The sequence below is a fragment of the Eschrichtius robustus genome, chromosome 5 (genome assembly GCF_028021215.1).
Source record: "Eschrichtius robustus isolate mEscRob2 chromosome 5, mEscRob2.pri, whole genome shotgun sequence".
Lineage (NCBI taxonomy): Eukaryota > Metazoa > Chordata > Mammalia > Artiodactyla > Eschrichtiidae > Eschrichtius > Eschrichtius robustus.
Genome location: NC_090828.1, coordinates 29,805,712 through 29,825,605, shown reverse-complemented (window position 1 = coordinate 29,825,605; position 19,894 = coordinate 29,805,712). Strand labels below are relative to the sequence as shown.

Sequence of the window (19,894 nt, the reverse complement as noted above, 5' to 3'; positions counted from 1 at the left end):
ACATTTATCACCATTATTCCACCAAGTGCAGTGAAAATGGCACATCTCTGTTCTTTGTTCTTCACAGGTGTGTAGTAATGAAGCCACCTGCATCTGTGATTTCACCTGGGCAGGGACAGACTGTAGTATCCGGGATCCAGTTAGGAGCCTGCACCCCCCGAAGGACGAAGGACCCAAGGGTTTGTGTGATTTCAGTTTCAATTCCTTGCATACTGAATTCATTGGTACTCTTCCAATGGCGCCAATATAACAACTTCATAGATTTGACAGGAGACACATAAGAATATCTCTTTTTGCCATTAAAATGTATGATTCATATTACTGCAGAATTAAGGGTTCTTGTAATATAACATTGAAAAAAATGTTTAAGGTACCCCTTAGCCTAGAACTGAGATTGGGAAGAAGTAAATATACCGATTTCCTTTCTTTCCTTTAAACCTCGTTCTTCTTCCATAATCACAAATGTTAATCATTTTATAGTTTGTCTAAGCTATGCCAGTTTTTTAATGGATAAACTCTTTTTCACTGACATGAGACTCTGGTCATTCCTCACTACTTGAGTCCTTCCAGAAGGAAGTTGTAGTCGTCCATGCTCTGTTTAAGCACACTTTTGATTAGGAAGAAATTGGAATACTTCACAGACCTTTAATACTTCAAAAAGAAAACGTGAAAGATCTGGACCTTTGTTTTAACCAGCCATTAAAAGGAGTTTAGAGTTAGAAGGAGTCTCAGTGGCCATCTAGAACCACCCTCATTTTTTTTTTTTTTACATTTTTATTGGAGTATAATTGCTTTACAATGGTGTGTTAGTTTCTGCTTTATAACAAAGTGAATAAGCTGTACATATACATATATCCCCATATATCCTCCCTCTTGCGTCTCCCTCCCACCCTCCCTATCCCACCCCTCCAGGTGGTCACAAAGCACCGAGCTGATCTCCCCGTGCTATGCTGCTGCTTCCTACTAGCTATCTATTTTACATTTGGTAGTATATATATGTCCATGCCACTCTCTCACTTTGTCCCAGCTTACCCTTCCCCCTTCCCATGTCCTCAAGTCCATTCTCTACGTCTGCGTCTTTATTCCTGTCCTGCCCCTAGGTTCTTCAGAACCTTTTTTTTTTTTTTTAGATTCCATATATATGTGTTAGCATATGGTATTTGTTTTTCTCTTTCTGGCTTACTTCACTCTGTATGACAGTCTCTAGGTCCATCCACTTCACTACAAATAACTCAGTTTTGTTTCTTTTTATGGCTGAGTAATATTCCATTGTATATATGTGCCACATCTTCTTTATCCATTCATCTGTCGATGGACACTTAGGTTGCTTCCATGTCCTGGCTATTGTAAATAGTGCTGCAGTGAACATTGGGGTGCATGTGTGTTTTTGAATTATGGTTTTCTCAGGGTATATGCCCAGTAGTGGGATTGCTGGGTCGTGTGGTAGTTCTATTTTTAGTTTTTTAAGGAACTTCCATACTGTTCTCTGTAGTGGCTGTATCAATTTACATTCCCACCAACAGTGCAAGAGGGTTCCCTTTTCTCCAAACCCTCTCCAGCATTTATTGTTTGTAGATTTTTTGATGATGGCCATTCTGACTGGAACCACCCACATTTTGTAGATGGGAACTCTCAGCTCCTGAGGTCAGGTGACATACTATGGTTACTCAGGTAACCAGAGGCAGGGCTGGGACCAGGACCCAAGTGCCCAATCTCAGGCCTATTCTCTTTTTTTACATCGTGTTATAATGTAGCCTATGTCATCATAAATATGATAGTCACTTTCTCACTATTCTTCCCATTCCCAACCCATTTTATGATTTTCAAAGATCTAGAAAAGTCATCAGTTAAGTAGGCTTACTATAGCATCTATATAGCATTGTACCTGAGAAACCAAAAATTTACTAGAACGAATGTTGTGCACCAATGGGCATTGTATATCAGGTTCTTCTTTTTCATGGTACTGCTAACAGTATTTTGTAAATAACTATCATGCTTTTTTTTCCTGCAGGTGGGAAAAATACATATAGAAATAGTGTCATTTTGATCTGCTTAGTTTTGGATGAAAGTGCCTTTAAACTCTGAGCTTCAGTATTGTCCGTATAGGAAACTATGACTTCGAAAGCATATGAAGTTCCATAGTCCTCAATTCCTGAAGAGATTTAGGCTGATTTGGGTGCATGTGTAATGTTCAGTAGGAGTGGGTGTGTTAAAACACTTCTCATGAGTTTGCTTAATATGCCATGATATTAAGATTCTATAAGAATCACAAGCACACCCTCACAGTCTATTTCTGTTCTCCTTCTATTTCTAAAAAGGAACCAATTCCACTTTTACATTTAGTCTTTTGTTACTTTAAAATTAGTACAAAAAATTCTTGGATCCACCTTCAGAACTTAGATTTAGAGAAGATTTAGGCTCTGACAAGAAGGAGAGATTCATTCTTTCCAAATTTTCTCGCCATAGCATGTCTGTGATTCTCTTAAAGATCTAGATGCTGTTTGCTCAAGTGATGTATAAGGATGCCCGAACAGATGAGCAGAGCTAAAGTGGCTTAGACTTTGTCCTTTTTCATTATGTAGGATAGGGGATTATTAATTGTCTGGTTCTCTCTATTCCCTGTTCCTTCACTCACCTGTGCCTAGAAAACTTAGTTGGAAGCATAAAGTAAACAACTACATTCTAGAGAAGAGAATATCCATAGCTGCCTTTTGTTTTGTTTTGCTTTCTTCCCATTTAATGTGGTGCTAGTCTTCATTATCTTCTAAAGATAACCTTCTTGATCATTCAAGTTTATTGTAGGAAAATTTGAAAATACAGAAAAGATTAAAAAGAGGATAAAAATCATTCTTAATCTGGCAACTCAGAGGTAATCAATGTTAGCATTCTGGTAAATTTCTTTCCTATTGCATATTTTCCTTTTTTTTAAATTCTTAATGAAGACAGTGGAATCATTTGAGTAAACCTACCAATTGGCTCTAAAATTTCTAAAATCCTCATGAATCTCTAATAATCTTGATTCATTTGAAAAAAAGCCATTAATTGATATAAACAAAGAGCAGTTATTATTGTAAATTATCAGATTTCCAGAAAAGTCAAGCAATTTTAGAACAACTAAATAATGGCTCTATCTATAACGGTCGTTTATATATTTGCAGCCTCTGTAGGAAACTCCAGTAATACACTAGGAAAATGGGAAACAACAGAAATAAAAATTTAAACACTTGACTGTAGATTTTTGATATTCTGGTTAAAAGAAGATGCTAAAAGAGAAACTAGGTACTTTACTTCTATTTTTTAATCCAGATAGCAAATATTTATTGATTCTCTACTATTTAAAAGTCAGCACATCCTTCCACATAGTAGGCATTCAATAAATATCACATCCCTTCTCTTTGGGAATATATAAAGGAAGTGAAATGGTGCATGTAGCGCTGATTTTCCATTTATCAGAATCCATTTGTTGTATTGCCTTGCTGAAGAGTAACAAGTAATGAACTCAAGGTATTGAAACAATCAGTACTTCCTTGACTGTAGGTTCAGCAGCTGTATGAGGTGCCAAAGTTTTTCTCTGTAACTTTGTGCTCTACATTCTTTCTCATGATTGAATTGGTCTGGTGTTGGATCAAGACCAAACTAGTAAAAAATAAAGGTGAATTCTGTGACTCTGTTTCCATTGATTTGAGGAGGTCAGAAATGAACCAATGTGTTTTGGGCATTCCTTTCATTTTAACTATAGGTTCCTGGAAGAATAAAAATTCAACTTCTCCATCTAGGTTAGGGATGAAAAACACACATGAAAGTATTGCCATTGAAGTCACTCTGTACTCGCTAAAGTTGTCCACTGTTAACCCACTGTTTAAAGCATGCTAGACTATTTGCTCCAACTCTCAAATCAAAATTACTAAAAGACAAGAAATAGGATCTCAGTGCAAAAACCATGTGGGCGAGGATTTTTTTAAAAAGATTTTCTATCACATATTACTTCATTCATGTTTTCTACGTCGTCATTCATTTTACATATGAAGACTTTTCTGGGTCCCTCTTCTCCCAACCTGTTTCCACTGAACTCCCTGAAAGAAGTTATTTTGGTTTGTTCTACAAGGGTAAAATATGTTTGAACTCTGTTCAGAAGACCTAGAATTTCCACCTGCTGTAAGGAGAGCCACGTTGAGTACCAGTAATTTTTGTAATGTGGAGGCATCGCTGCACAGTGCTTATTATGAAATACAGCGGAACTTTTCTCACTGGTTGGTTGGCAGCACCATTGTAGGAGGAAAGAGAAGAAACTGGAACATATCACATGTTTTCATTGATATATATAAGGGCAAAGAACGGTCCTGGGAAGCTTTGGTCAGACCCTGTCATCATGACAATAGTCATCGGATCAGAGATGGAGGGGCCTTAGTGGCAATTCAGTTCAGACCCATTGTTTTAAAAATGAGAAAACTAAATTAACAAGGTTAACAGCTAGTTAGGTGCAGAGCCAACAATAAAACGTAGATCACCTGATCTTCAGCCCAATGTTTTTTTTCTGTTATTGCACACAGCCTGAGTTAAAGCTGGGTGTTAAGTTATGCTGCTAGTTTTCATAGCAGTACTAAGTAGAAAGGGTGAAAAAAATAAACAGGTAATGATTAAGCTTATTAGCTGATCCATTGCTTGTCAAAGGAAGCATTATATTATTAACATTCAGCAGTATGTTTTCAGTTTTGTTTTCCTCTTTCTGTTGTTTGCTGGATTATTATTATTATTTTTAATCTTGGTCCCTGATATCATATGTGATAAGAGGTAGAATTTTTGAGACGTATATAATATCAAGATACGGACTATGAAATTTTTCCTTTTCTTAGGAATTTCTATTTTATACGTAGAATTCTTCCACAGACTAGTCATGCTTCAGACACTTTGAAATTGTGTTTTTGAAACTGAGCGATTGGCTTTTTTCTTTTCCTACTTTTAGAGACTTTCTGAAACAAAAAGCTGCATTATTTCATCTATGTGATTCCAAAGAGCCAAAAGGGGCTGTAATCCTGCATCCTTTAATACTTCAAAGGCAGGAGGCATCAAAGCCATCATTTGTACTCTATGCACCAAAGTTCTTTCTGCAGAGATTTATTATCTTGTCAAAATTTAAGATTAGAAATAAATACTATACTTAATCTTTAACCAGACTGTGCTCTTTGCTCCCTTACTCTTACACTGTATTTTCTGGAACCAAAAGAAGAAGCATTTGGTAGATAACAAATGAGTGAGTGAATGAACAAATACAGTTACATAATAAATAAATTATTACAGAAATGAAACTAGATCATAGGCCCCTAAAGATCCAAGGAATTTTTTTCAATGAGAAGATAAATTCTTTGACGCTGTGAAGAGCAGCTGAGACCTTGGTTTCTGAATATTTTCCCCTGTACAAATCCACCCACCTGTGAGCCACTCAGTGAATTCATGCCAGTTTGAAAAGACGTTGAGTCGCTACCTACTGAAAGAGATAACCCTGTCAAGTATCATGATAAAGAATCAAATGGATTTTACATATATTTTTAGTATACCACCATTAAAAGTAGTGGGAGGGAGGGAGAGCAAAGACGGGAGAGGATACCTTTGAAAAAGCTATTTTTCCACTTACTTTTATGTTGCTTTGGTGTTGACTACTCATCAGTTAAGAATTGGAGATAATTGTTCTTGCTCAGGGGAGATTACAGACTATATCTGTTTATCTTGAATACATATTTGAAGCATCTGTAGAAGTCTTGTTCCTCTGGTTGTTTCTAACACCTGCATGATTGATTGCCTAATTCGGTTCTGCAGTGATAAATTACATCCATAGCAAATACAAAAAGCCTTTTAAAATAGCTATTTTTAGTCATCATTCATACAGTTACTATAAAGATAACAAATATTCATTTATCATTATGTTTTACAGAGATGTGTGTGTGTTTCCTGTAATTTAGCACATAGAGCTTATATAAGAATTAACGAGGTAATAGTACTCTCACGTACTTCGGGTCTGAGGGCCAATGCCTAAAACTTACGCAGAAAAAGAAAAAAAAATGATAACATGATGTATCCTGGTTAATTTAGTATTCTGAAAGCAATGATTTTCTAAGGACTCAAAAAAAGAAAAAATAAGGCACTCGATCTAGAATACCTTTCATCCCAATATTTACCTCCACAATTTGAAAATCTGAGCCATCAGTTAGGTTATTTTGAATTATAATGTACTGTCATATTTGGAAAACATTGCCACCACCTTATATGTTGGTCTTCTTTCTTTTCCCCTCAATGCTCTCCATAGACTTTCTCTGTTTTCTGTTGTGTCCCCCATCTTCTTCGTTATTTTAAGAACAACTCAGGTTGTGCTTAGTTAATGATAAAACTAGAATCTCTCACTCAGATTATTTGCTCTGTGATAAAATGAAGCAATTGTACAGTTGCTCACCAAGGTCCTCTCTCTTCTTTGGGAGAATATTTAGCTCAAAATGTTAACAAGCCCAATATTAAGCCTTAAAAAATTGTGACTTCGAGTCATAGTTCTTTGTTTGCCATAACACACAATCCGTGTGAATGCAGCCTTGTGGAAGCTAATTTCGGTCTTAACTGGTAAAGTGACTGAAGCCAGTACTTTTGATTCACATAGAAATGTGAGTTAAAGTGCATTTTTGTCCACAGGTTTGCATGTAGAGTCACAGCCGCACAGACACGTTCAACCCTGAATAACCTGCCTTCTTCCTTCAGCGCTAAACTTCATCTTGCCCATGCAGAGAACGCTGGGGACCTGTGCTCATCCCAGGCCCATTCTGCAACATGCTAAAGCTATTCACAGAAGTCGTGATGTGCGGGGATGGAGTGTCTCCACTCAGCCATCCGCTACTGCATGCTTTGAAGCAATTAAGACAGTTGCCCGGAGACCCTAACTTTCTCTCAGTGCATAGTTTATACACTGGAGACTATAAACAAAAACTAAATGTCCCAATGCAATGTATGTCCCAAACATTACAGGTTATTTGAGATACGCTTTTCCTTTAGATAAAGTAACTTTCCAGGTAAAAATGCGGTTCGTTTGAAATATATTCTGTTTTAAATTTGTAAGGATTTTCACAAAATTTGAATAAGATCTGAATTTTAAAAAAGATATAGCTTCTTGGGCATATTTCACGGTTTGAGAAGTTTATAAAAAGCATAGTAATGGTTTATTACTTTCATAACCAAAATACAGATTTGCTGTTATGCAATTAAAATTACATTTTAATTTTATCTCACTCCGTGTAGGACCTATAACTCAAATTGGATTATTTACATGTTTAAAGTATTTATAAAAGATTATGTTTTTAAGTAGCATTTGTGGAATTTGATCATAAATTCAAAATCATCCTCAAATATTTGCAATGTGTATGTAGATCTTAATTTCAAATCTTAAAGCAAAGATCTCAATCTTTAACTGACTTTCAAAGCATTTCCTGAACGGATTATATGTATGATAGTGAAATCAGTGTGTAATTAATTTCCTTTGTTAAAAAAAATCTCCGTTTCTCCCTCCACACAGTGAACATGGCCACAAGCAGGCTAATAGGTGCCGTGGCCGGCACCGTTCTGGCCCTGGGGGTGATTTTTGGAGGCACAGGGTGGGGAATGGAGTAAGCATCTTTCTGAGTTTCAGAGTGTTTCTGTTTGGTTCCTGGCGTGTGAGCTGACCCTTGGCATCTGACTCCCCCATGTGTTGTCTCCTTGCGGTGTCCCCCGTGGTAGTGCCCTTTGTGGTGTGATTTGGATGTGTTTGTGTCCTGTGGTTTTCTCGTGCAGTGGAGAACCTTCTCCTGTCTGGAACAATGTGGGGCATAAAATAATATTGGGGTGCTTATGATGTCTTCACAATTAAGGCAATGGTCCAAAAGCTTCCATTGCTTCTCCATTTGTAAAAGTAATTTTAAGATACAGACTTTTTTTGGACAAACTATCGACAAAAATGCTTTTATATGAGAGTTTGTTAGGATTCTTATAACAAGTGTAATCTTCACCAGTCAAATAGATCCACGTATACAGCTAGGAATTATCAACAGTTGTAGCTCCTTTTAAAGATAATCCAAATGTAGCCACTAATATTTCCTCCATTTATTGAGAGTGATATAGGAGGCTTCAGCTTAATTTTTTTAAAAAAAGAAGATATTCAGGATACTGCCTTTATTTTCTTCTTATAGAATAGGTTAATCATTCAAATCAGAAGTTTACAGAAATATTTGGAAACAAGGAGCCTTAAGAAAGGGAAGATATTTAGTGCAAACCTTAAGTGAACAGTTGCAAATTATCTGGTGGGTTTGTCTTAAAAATAACCAGTGTATAAATAAATATACTGTGTGCCACTTGCCCTACACAGAAATACAGCTCTCCTCACTGGTGCTTTAATTTAGGTTGCCCTGTACTTGATCCACATCCTCACAAGAGCTGTCATTTCTCCACGGGATATTGCTTTTATGAGATTGCCAATCTGTAGACTAAAAGATTATCCTGATTTTTTCCCCCTCTAATTACAGAGAGAACATTTACAAATAACAGAAATACCCCACACATGCTGTCTTTTCTATTCAGTGTAGTGGTGGTAACATTCCCCAGTGGCCCAGGAATGATTTCCTAGTATCTTAAGGAAACACCAGATAAACTCTATTCAACCTCCGCAAACCACGGGCGCTTTGCTAACATCACACACGTTCCGCCTTAGTCCCATTAGTTGCTGCACACAGTACAGTACGGGCCTGGGAGACCTAGGCACCAAAATAGCATTAAGAGAGGAGGGAGTCCAGAGGTCTCACTTTGTGTTGAAGATTACCTAAGCTTTCTCTCCCCTTGACTGAAGGGCTTTGACTAGACTGGGATCTTCTAACTCACATCCCATCTGTATTGACTGTGAAGCTAATTAACCCAAGGGAAGCTAAAATACTGGAAAAGATATTTTATTTCTCTTTACCTGTTAGAAAATAAATATTTTATCTCTCCTTACTTACTTGTATATGACAGAGGTAAAATATTTAGAGAAAACAAGAACTTTGTCCTGTAAAATTTCACTTTGGGTCTGTTAACTGGATTATATACAGAAGCAACATTCCTTTTCCAGGAGAAATTCTGTATACATTTATGTGAAATTCCTCCTTGAAGAAAGGTAGTTTTCTAAAAAATCATCCCAATTCCATTTTTTATATTATTTTATAGTATATAAATTCCATTTTTACATCATTTTATATTATTTATTGGCCATAACTGCAATGTACTAACAGAAGGGATGAATTTTAATAAATTTGCCTTGGAAAAATTTAGAGCTGGGCAAAGTCCAAGGCCTTTGCTGTAAAGCATAGTCTTTGTTACCAACCTTTGTTTCATCTACCCTTGCACTGTTGTCAGTTTGTGGCTATTTCTGGTTGTGACAGGTTAAGTCCGTATAAGCATATATATTTTTTAAAAAAATAGATTTATTTATTTAACTTGGTTTCTGCACTCTTTTTGTCTATTAGTTTACTGATTTTTTTCCTTCAAATTCTAAATTTTGCCATAATTGCTAAAAACAGAAATATAGCTTTTTAAAAATAAAATCCACATAGTATCATATAGATGGTTTTAACACTTTTTGGTTCAACTGATAGTATTAATGTTCATTTAGTCACTGAGGAGTCCACAGAGCTTTTTTTTTTTGGTTTTGTTTGGGATTTTTGCCTTTACTTCTACTCCTTAGTTTATAATTGTAAATCAGGAATCATTCCTCATGGATTATGTATTGATTCTAATCCCAACCTATGCTTTCTGAGCTGGTAAAGTACAAATCATTTCTAAAGCATACAGAATGTAGATGGCAATGCAAATTTTTTGAAAGTTTGTTTCAAAATTTGATTCCTTATTAAAATGTGGGAGTTTGGGATTGACATATACACACTGCTATATTTAAAATAGATAACCAACAAGGACCTACTGTATAGCCCAAGGACCTCTGCTCAATATTCTGTAACAACCTAACTGGGAAAAGAATTTGAAAAAAAATAGATACATGTATATGTATAACTGAATCACTTTGCTGTACACCTGAAACTAACACAACATTGTTAATCAACCATACTCCAATATAAAATAAAAATTAAAAAAAAGAGAACAAGAGCAGAAAAAAATGTGGGGAGGAAATACAGCTAAATGGGATAATGTTTAGCCATCTTAAAGATAGTAAATTGTTTTGGCTTTGCAGGCCGCAGGGTGTCTGTCATAGCCTTGTGTGTACCTCTGCTGTCTCTGCATGAAAGCAGCCATAAACAGGATGTAAACCAATGAACGTGGCCGTGTTCCAATAAAATTTCTTTGCCAAAAAAAGCATCGGGGGCATATTTGGCCTGTGGTCTGTATTTGGCTGACCCTCAATTTGTAGCATAAGCTTGAGAGTCAGACAAATTTGTGTTCAGATTTTGCCTCTGTCACTTATTAACTTCTAGAAGCCTCTGTTTCTTCATCTATTAAGCAGGGATAATCATAGTTCCTATCTCGTAAGGTTTTTGTGAGGATCAAATGAAATAATATTTGTCAAGAGCTTAGAACTGCACCCGGCATGTAGTAAGTGCTCAATATACAGTAGGTAATCTGCTTTTCCTGCACTCATTATTATTTATTATTTTCAGTGTGTCTCTACAGGCCACTGAGATTTGTGTTCTGTAGAACCTCAGTGGTTAGTCCTAAGAGCGTGTCACAGCCCAGGAGCCTGTGAAGACCACATCCCCCAGCCTCCCATTGTCCCCCAGACTCACTCATCCTCCATCTCCCCACTCATGCCCACAGCCCTGGGTGGTCTCCGAGTAAAAACATATAATGCACACAATTTTGGTGCTGCTAAAAGTGGCATCCATTTATGTACACAGTTGAGGGCACTGATGTGAGCAGAAAAGAGAATTTTTTACACAGAAATGAATGTATACACAAACTCAGGATTTTAGGGGAGCTATGAAAATTGGCCTCGAGACTTCTGGAACAGAGATGCATAGTTAGGACTGGAAGTGGCTTGCTGTTAGGAGCACTGGACCTGCATATTAGCATCCTGGAGGTTGTGATACTTAGAATAATTCGTGTGCTGAAGTTAGCGTTTCTTACATTTAAAAATAGTGAGCTAAAGTGTTTTCCGTGTGGGTGGAGAGGATTTACTGTATGTTTCAACTCTTAAACAACTGATAGAAGCTCCACCTTGCATTTTCTTTCTTGCTGTCTTTCCGACTCTCTCTCTCTCTCTTTTTATTTTATTTTATTTTTTTTACTATCTCTAAGCCTCAGATTTCTCTTAGCAATAACTAGAAAATTGAAGATAGATTCAGTCGAACCCAAGGAATCTTTTTCCCATTTCTACAGAATTACCCGAATGAATTTTATGCTTCCTTTATATCTTGTCTTTGGAACCCCATGTTGCTGTGTAAACACTGTATAGGTCTGTGCAGTGAAGCTCTTTGAGAGCTTCAAAGTTTCTATTTATTTATTGATACCCTCCTTCCGACTTCTAAATTTTAACTGTCTCCAACGGGGGATAAAAAATGTAGCATTCAGACAACTTTATGTGCTGCTTGAAAGAGCATTTCAGTGGAATAGTTTTCCTTCTTTTCTTGCCCTCATTTGCCAGTCAGATTGGAAGAATTCTAACGCAGTCGTGTTCTTTATTTGCTCTTTTACTTGTTTGATTCGTGATACTGGGAAAGGGGAGGAGAAGAAAGGTGGGCAACGGCAGCAATTGGGCATGCATAATTTGCTTCAAAGTCTGAAAAAGGTGAATGGAATGAATTATTCTGTCAGTGGTGCAGAAACTTTAGATTTCCAGGGAGGTGAATCCAAGCAGTAGCTGTCTATAAATAAAGGCGATTTAAGTGTTTAGCGATCTTTTACGCAGGGGACTTACTTCGTGAAACCGCTTATCTGCCTGTCCCTGGTGGTAATGAAAGTGGTCTGCTCATATGACTTTCTTCCCATGATCCTTTGTCACAGGTCCTAGTGCCACCAATCTCATAATAGGCTCCATCGCTGGTGCCATACTGGTAGCAGCTATTGTCCTTGGGGGCACAGGATGGGGATTTAAGTAAGCAATGCCGCATGTCTTCTTCTCAGTGGCTCTGGCACTTCTCTTTTCTGCTTACATAACTAAGTTTTGAGTTCCTGCTACCAGATTTCGAGTTTCAATGGTAAAACTGCTAAAAATAAATATTTTTGTTCAGAAATGGGTCAGAAAAGAAGAAACATGGAACCTCAAATATCATCTTCAGGCAAGTGGGAAAACATGAAATGTAGAAGTCAGTCACATGCACTGCTTAAAGGAGAAGTTCTTTGATAAAAGAACTTTTAGGAGCAAGCATCCTGAGAAACATTTATTTATAGGCAGATTATCGAGGAAACTATGTCATTGGAAATAAGTGGATATAAGTTCCTTGTATCTGTTTAAAACTGCTGTATATGCCATTGACATTTTGAAATTTTCACAGCCTAAGTAACCATTTGGTTCTTATTTTTCACATGTAACATGTATAGCTTTGTGATTTGAAAAGCTTCATTATTTTATAAAAACAGATTTTTAAAAAATAGTTTTATTAATTCCCTAACCTTCTGAATTGGTTTCTCATTGGAATTTGAAGTCTGTGGCTTTGTGACACTTACTATTTTCTAATGAACTGTTAATATTGACATGACTGATAGGCCTTTGTGTTTTCATATGACCTTTCAGTTTGGATTGTACATTGATCACTGAAGTAAGTTTGTTTAAATAGACACACCAGATAATCACAAACAAACCTTAATTGTGGTCCAAATTTTTGGACCTAATTTATCCAGTTTGGATGTTTCCATACCTTGGATTCATTGGATAATTGCCTTTTATACCTTTTCGTGCTGTGATGACTTGATTATTGTGGTTTGTAGATAAGACCTCCTGTGCCAAACACTCCCTGTGATAAATTCAGTTTCAGTTAGATCTAGGGAAACAAATTTAAGCAGGAAATAAGACCATTACCCAAATTCAAAACCCACTTGCCTCCATCTGGTTATTTAACAGAGGAAGTTTTTGACCTAAATTGAAACTGAAAGTTTCAATTGAAATTGAAAGTTTCTGACCTTGAAGTATCTGAATAATTGCCTTAATTATGAACTTTATTCTATTTTATGTTTGGAATTCTGAATTCAATATATTTAAACCAGGTAAAATGTTATTATTAGAAACTGATTATGAAAGAAAAACAAACCAATAGATGATTTAAATAAATTCAACATTTTCTGCTAATTTTGTTATTATATTAAGATTTAATGCATAAGCCTACAAGGTTTTGAGTGGCTTCAACTGGAAAGGTGTTATCAGATGGGACTTCTTTTCTACAGAGATATTTATAAACTTGAACTTGTTTGGTGAAACAGTAATTTTGGCATCAAAATGCTTTGAAAAACACACACACACAAAGTAAGCAAGTCCTGTTTAAATTTCTTGTACGGTATGAACAAAATATTGCCCAGATGGTGAGTCTCTCACATGGTACCTAACAAAAGAATATATGTTTGTTTGGGCTGACCTAATTCCAGCAAAAACTTTTTAGTGTCTCACTACTGTAAAAATGTCACTGTACGTTGCAGTAGTTCCATGATCTGTTATCATTCTAGAATGCTCCTTTGAACTTTTTCATAAATATGCCTCAAGAAAAATAAATTTGGCTCATGCCCAGGCTTATGCCTCCTTAGTGTTAGGAAACCTCAGTTTCAAAGAAAGGGCTGGAGAAGAGTCTGCTGGGCATCTTTGCCATCCAGCCACATGCAGTGACAGATGTACCGCTTCAGCATTTGGAGATAAGAGCACTGTTCTGTAGCAGGACCTCAAAACAGTGGCCTGGCCTAGCTCACAGCTTGAATTGCATGTTTCTTTGGGGAAAAACAAAAAAGCCTTTATCACTGTGTATATAAGTGGATTAGGCCCGTACAGTTTATTTATATCTGAGAGAGATGTCTAATCATCAGAAGAACACACACACACACACAAAAAGAGGGGGAGAAATGGATACTTAGTGAGGTGAGAAAAACAGCCTTTGTGGGGACGCTGTGCCGACACATGTGCAGCTGGGCTGTGTCAATACCCCTTCCCATCCCTATGACCCTTATATATAGGAAAACATTGTAGGAGGCACACAGTAGTGCGAAGTAAATATTTGTATGCCCTGAAACAAAGAAAAAAAATGAAGGCAGAATTCTTGAACATATCACTTTAGCCGTTTAAATTCGGAGAAGCTGCTACTCTTTGTGCTACTGGTTGCTCCATGAGGAGCTTTATATTTTCAGAGTTTAGATCTTTAGATTTTAATAGTAACCATGTGGTTTGTATTAAACTTTAAATAACTGCTTACACCTTGCAATAAAAAGCTTTGGGTGCTGAATGATAAAGCTTAGGTTTTCCCACCATTGGGACAGTTTTGGAGATGATTAGTCTAGAGGTGATTTGGAAATATAATTATTTGCTAGTTGAACTGAAACTTCGAGTTTTTTCTTTGAGTTCAGTGTAGACACAAAAGAGCTTTCTTTAGAATCAGAAGTTGAAAACAGTTTTTAAAAAGGATTGCTCTAAATACCTTTATTGGAAATCCCTCCTGAAATGGGTTTTTATTACTAGACGGGAAGTTGGCAAAGTAGCCTGAAGAATCTGAGGGTACATAAACTTTTAGATTAAAGGAAAATATATTAACTGCTCAGGGGAAGTACTGCTTTTTCCTAATGCCACATTTCTTTAGGTATAACACTGAGTAACATAGATGTGGAGGAAGTATCATACCAAACATAATCTGTTAGAGTATGCATGAGAAATACAGCTGTACTCTGACTCCTGACACTGTCTGCCGTTCTTTATGGTTCTTTTTTTAAACCATATTTCCCCTGAAACAGGTGGTAAAAGCATAAGCATATGTGAGTGTACATGCATGTGTGAATGTGTACATATTGTGTGTGTAAAAGCATAAGCATATGTGAGTGTACATGCATGTGTGAATGTGTACATATTTGTGTGTGTAAAGTGATAATGAAGCTTTATCAAGATTGTTGTGGTCAAAAAAATAATATGAATTTAGATTACTTCTTTTTAGCAGACTAGTAGAGTCTGAAAGTTTTGGTTAACGTAAGTAAGACTTGCATGAGCAAGGTTGTGAAACTCTTAAAAAGAAAAAAATGCTTCATTTGGTAGGTTATTTTTTTTTTTAATATTCTGATGTATTGGATAATGTGGTAGGCATACCTTAGTAACTTCAGTTAATTGCATATTCCAAGTATGAAGATGGCTAAGGGATAATTCAATCTATGAACTCTCAGTCTTTGGGGGTGTCAGGATTTTTCTCTGAGAAATCCTGTGAAAACTGAACATAGGCCCTTGGCACACCAATTTCTCCAACTTTCCACCACATCTGCATCGATTTACACTCACCCCATGCTCTTTTTTTCTCTCCATCCCTACACACACTAAATAAAGCTACGAATTGTGATGCAGAAGATTGCAAACCTCTGTCCTGGTTGACTCATGGAGACTCATGGCCCCTATCCAGTGCTGAATAATAATTCTACTCCACTAGGTTATTAGCGCTGTTGCTTTCCCTGGACTTTGGAAAAAATCGAGAAAATGAAGGATCGTTTTAGTAGCATTTAGGATCATTCTCTAAAGCTTAGGAAAAGTGACAAATATATAAAAAGAAAATTTCCTCTCTCCATCTAAAAATGAACAGATTTGCTGTTATTAACCTAGATATGGCGTTTTAGCTGAATTCCTGAAATTTGAAGACAGGAGTTTTGACGTGAACAATATGGTCATTTATATGCCCATAAAGTATATCAACATCACAGGCGATGGTAGTAGAAAAGAGGAATTCTAGGTGATGCTAGGAAAAGAACTTGAAGGTAATAGGTGGTGCCATAGTTTGTTGACAATTCATATCACAAGATTTTAGGAGGAATATTGAGTTCTTCCAACCATATTATAATCTCAGTCTGTGGAAGACTGTTGCCATGTCCCATTATTCCGCTGCTTCCTCTCTGCATGGGATTTGGTGGCAGGAGTGGCCGTCCTAGCCTGGCAGGGCTCCTCCTGACATTAAAAGTGTTAATTTAATAAGTCTGTGGAATTACGTATGTGGTTTCCTCTCTATGAGAAGTTACTTGGGATACAAGTCCTTACGGAGCCTGACTTGAACTCTAGGAGATGCTGTCTGGCTTATGTTCCTTGTCATTGGAAGTGCTAAAGAAAAGACTGTGTAGGTGCTTGCAATAAATGAAATTTAAAGGGCCACATCTGGATTATCACAAGGAAAGTTAAATGAATTGTTTGAATGTCACCTTGGATGAAATCTGAAAGGAACTTAATATTGCTAATTATGTTTTCTCAAAAAAGCAAATGTCCTTTTTTCTTTTTTTTGCTTCTCATTTTTATAGAGTTAGGAAATGGGATCAATTTTAGGTAGTCTTTCCATGAGGAAGATAACCAGATTGCCGCTTACCTGAATTCCATGACCATATCCCAGTGCAAAGTAAGGAGCCTGATTCCTCTAGTACCTGCGACTCCTGGGTTAGGCACTTTCTCACTCAGACCCCACAGGTGGTGGTGGTGTTGGGTTGGCCAGAAAGACCCAGTTCAGCTCCCTGACTCAACCCCCTGGGGAAGGGAACTCAGTCTAAGGTGACCAAGGAGGCGGGGTTGGGCAAAGGGTTCTTGGTGGGCAGGTGATGACTCATCATGGAAAGAAAAGAAGGTCTTAGTGGTGGATAAACATACCCTTAAAAGAAGACCTAAGACTTTGCAATTCCAAGATGGTTATTGTTACCTGAAGTGCTTTTTAAAAATTTTGTATAGATGTATATATAGTATAATATATAGTAGACAAAAGTACAGGTTTTTCAGAAATAGTGAAAATGGATGAAAACTGGGTCAATGCAGGGTTTATGGATTACACTAATATTTTATAATGATCCAGAAATGCCTTGCAGGTTATGATGAAAAGGTGAGCTGCCTTCAGAATCTAGTGAGCAGAGGTATTCAGAGGAAACACTTGTGGAAGAAAAGCAGCAAGCACCTACGCACGAGAGTAGTGCTTTCACATTAAAATAGAACAAAAAGACTTGACAGGCAGTTCTCAACATACAGTGGCCCATAGTGGTTTTACAGTTTACCCCTGAGGAGCCCTCAAAATCAGCCTGGTGCAGGAGTATCCCTCTCTGTCTTCATCACGGGGCTCCACTTTCTCCCTGCTGGGACATCAGTGGAGGAAACGTGGTCCTGGAACTCCCCATTAGTTTCTAGAGTCCATTTTCCCATAGACAGGAGGGTGGCTTGGCCTCCTGGTCTGCCCTGGGAGTCCAGTCATACTGTAGAACATTTTTTGTATAAAAAATGCAATCTAAGCTTCAAAAACTGACTTTTAAAAGGAGCACAAGCTTTTGGACACTAGAGGTTGCCTGTATGCCAGGCTGAAATGGAATTTCATATCTCCATTTAAAAATGAACCAGGGAATTCCTGGTTAGGACTCAGTGCTTTCACTGCCGTGGGCCCGGGTTCGATCCTTGGTCAGGGAACTAAGATGCTGCAAGCTGCACGGTGCGGCCAAAAAAAAAAAAAAAGAACCAGATTGCCATTATGACCGTAAACGTGGCTATTTATCTGACGTTCCCTGAATTTGAATGAGGGCAATATAGTCATTTACATGGGTCGCATAAGCACACTTGATCTTTCCTCCACATCCGCTTTTAATTGGGGAGACATTAGTTTAACATTTCTCATGCGTTCCAGCAATACATATCTAAATAGGTTGGGGCTCCTAGTCCTTCAGGGTCATTTCACAAGGTCAAGCAGTCCCTGTTTTTCCCCACCTGACTCACAGGACGTGTGGTTCCTTATACATCTACCTTCAAGGGCAGTGAACGTAGGTAGAGACACAGGTCCTGTGCTCTGCAGGAAACTAGCTCAGTGACAGATACATCTCGGGAGACTTCCTGTTTGTTCTCCCCTCTTTCCTGGGCAGCGTCAGTAATGGCTGCTTTTAAGAATACTGACCCAAAAGAGGGTTGAAGGGGTGGGGAATGGTGAAAGGAAAGAAGTAGCACTGTTGGAAATAGTGTTTGCACTACATGTTAGCCAGTGATCCACATGTTTAAGCCATTAATGAAGATGCCGCAATGAAAACGTTAAAGAGAAGGGAGATTTTCTTTAAAGATTTTTATTTTTGCTATTTCAAAAGAGAAGCATAAAAGTGGTCATCTTGGAAAAAAAAAAAAGAACTTTGCAGGATGTCTTTCTACATATTTTGAGCTTTGGTATTGTTTTTATTTTGAATTACCTATGGGCGAGGAGGAATATACTGTAATCCTTTTGGTACTTAGGGCTGTAAGGGTATCCAGCTGGCCCCAAGTGAGTGGGCAGGGGAATGAGGGATCCTGGGGACCCCTTGGTGTCCAGTTTTGCATGATGCCGCGGTGGCAGTTGCGTTGCACCCGCCCAGTGTGCAGACTGAATGCATGAGCCCCCTTGCTTGATGCCCCACATGAAGCCAGACCACGGGGAGGTTGCAACTAACTTTTGTTGTTGCCTTGTAGTGTCTTGCTGGTTCTTTCTTTTCTCTTTTTAAACGTAGGAACCTCTTTTTAGGAGACCGGACACCATGAGCAAGGCATTTTAACTTGCTTACTTCAAACTAAGCTAAGCTGCTGCATTTGCTTAACTAACCCAAGCCTGTGTCCATTCTCCCTTGAGTGTACTGTCTTACTGTGCACTCAGGTTTTCAACTTTCTAGGTAAGAAAAATGCTTGTTCCAGAGTAGGGTAAGAGCTCACACCACCAAGGCAGCAAGATAACTGAGTAGAGCAAAGTTGTTTGTTTTTTTTTTCCACTTTGACAAAGGCTGATCCACTGATACAGAACTCTCAAGTTCTGGAAGGAAGTAGCTCTAAGACTTGCAGAATTTTTCTTAGTTTTGCTAATAGCCCCCTCAGTGGGAGAGCCTCCCTGGAATAATTTACATCTAGTTAAAATTAGCCATGTCATTTACTTCTGAAATAGACAAATTGGGCTGCTGAGGCTTTCTGTGATTTACAATGAACAACTTGAAGCTTCTTTTGGTGTTCATAAATGAATATACACTGGCAGGGAGGTTGTAACAACATCCAAAAGTGTGAGCCATTCTGTGTTTCAATTTCAAGTTATTTTGGAAAATCTGCCTCGGGGGGGCCAGTTGATTACTTTGCTCTGGAACTAGCATTGTTGTCATTATCATTACCCTTCTCTCATCACGATCTGATTAATATTGTGGATTTTTCCCCTCTGCTTGCATCTTCTTTTGACGCACTCTGGAAGAAATGTCAAGAAGAGGAGGTTCGATCCTACTCAGCAAGGCCCCATCTGAATCAGCGGCACTGGATGAACGGCATCTCGCACTGTTGGATTCTGGGTATGACATACTTGCATCATCGTTGCCGGAACTATTAAGTCTGTAAACAAAAACACTGGGTGGTAATGACTACAGAACTAAAGTTGGGGTGACAGGGATGGGGTAAAAGAAAACTGTCCTTTTTGGAAATAATTTCAAAGAACCCCCTCCCACCACCTGTCAATAAAAGGGAGCAAAAGACAATGTTATAAAAAGAACGATTTCAGAATCTTTTTTTTTTTCCAATGAAAGGAAGAAGGAACAACAACAAAAATTAAGTGCAATAAAAGAACCATTAAAAAATAGCAAATGTTTTTTTCTTTCCTCAGCCTGTTGGCACTTTATATCTTCTAAATGGTTTGGCATGATTTGTTTTTTCTTTTCCTACCAATGACACACTCCGGTGGCATGAAGATCAAAGGGTAAAATCTGCATGGCATATATACAACAAGCAGCTAGCAAGCCAATC

The 19,894-nt window shown here is 37.7% G+C and overlaps 1 protein-coding gene across 1 annotated transcript in view; it reads left to right on the top strand.

The window, feature by feature from the left end:
• The window catches only part of ADAM23 (ADAM metallopeptidase domain 23), a 161,128-nt gene extending 141,650 nt beyond the window's left edge, over positions 1-19,478 (top strand). Inside the window, exons 24-26 of the mRNA XM_068543812.1 lie at positions 68-179; positions 11,992-12,082; positions 19,353-19,478. Coding sequence (XP_068399913.1) covers positions 68-179; positions 11,992-12,082; positions 19,353-19,401 — 252 coding nt within the window. The 3' untranslated portion in view covers positions 19,402-19,478. The remainder of the gene's footprint in view (positions 1-67; positions 180-11,991; positions 12,083-19,352) is intronic.
• The last annotated feature ends 416 nt before the right edge of the window (positions 19,479-19,894 follow it).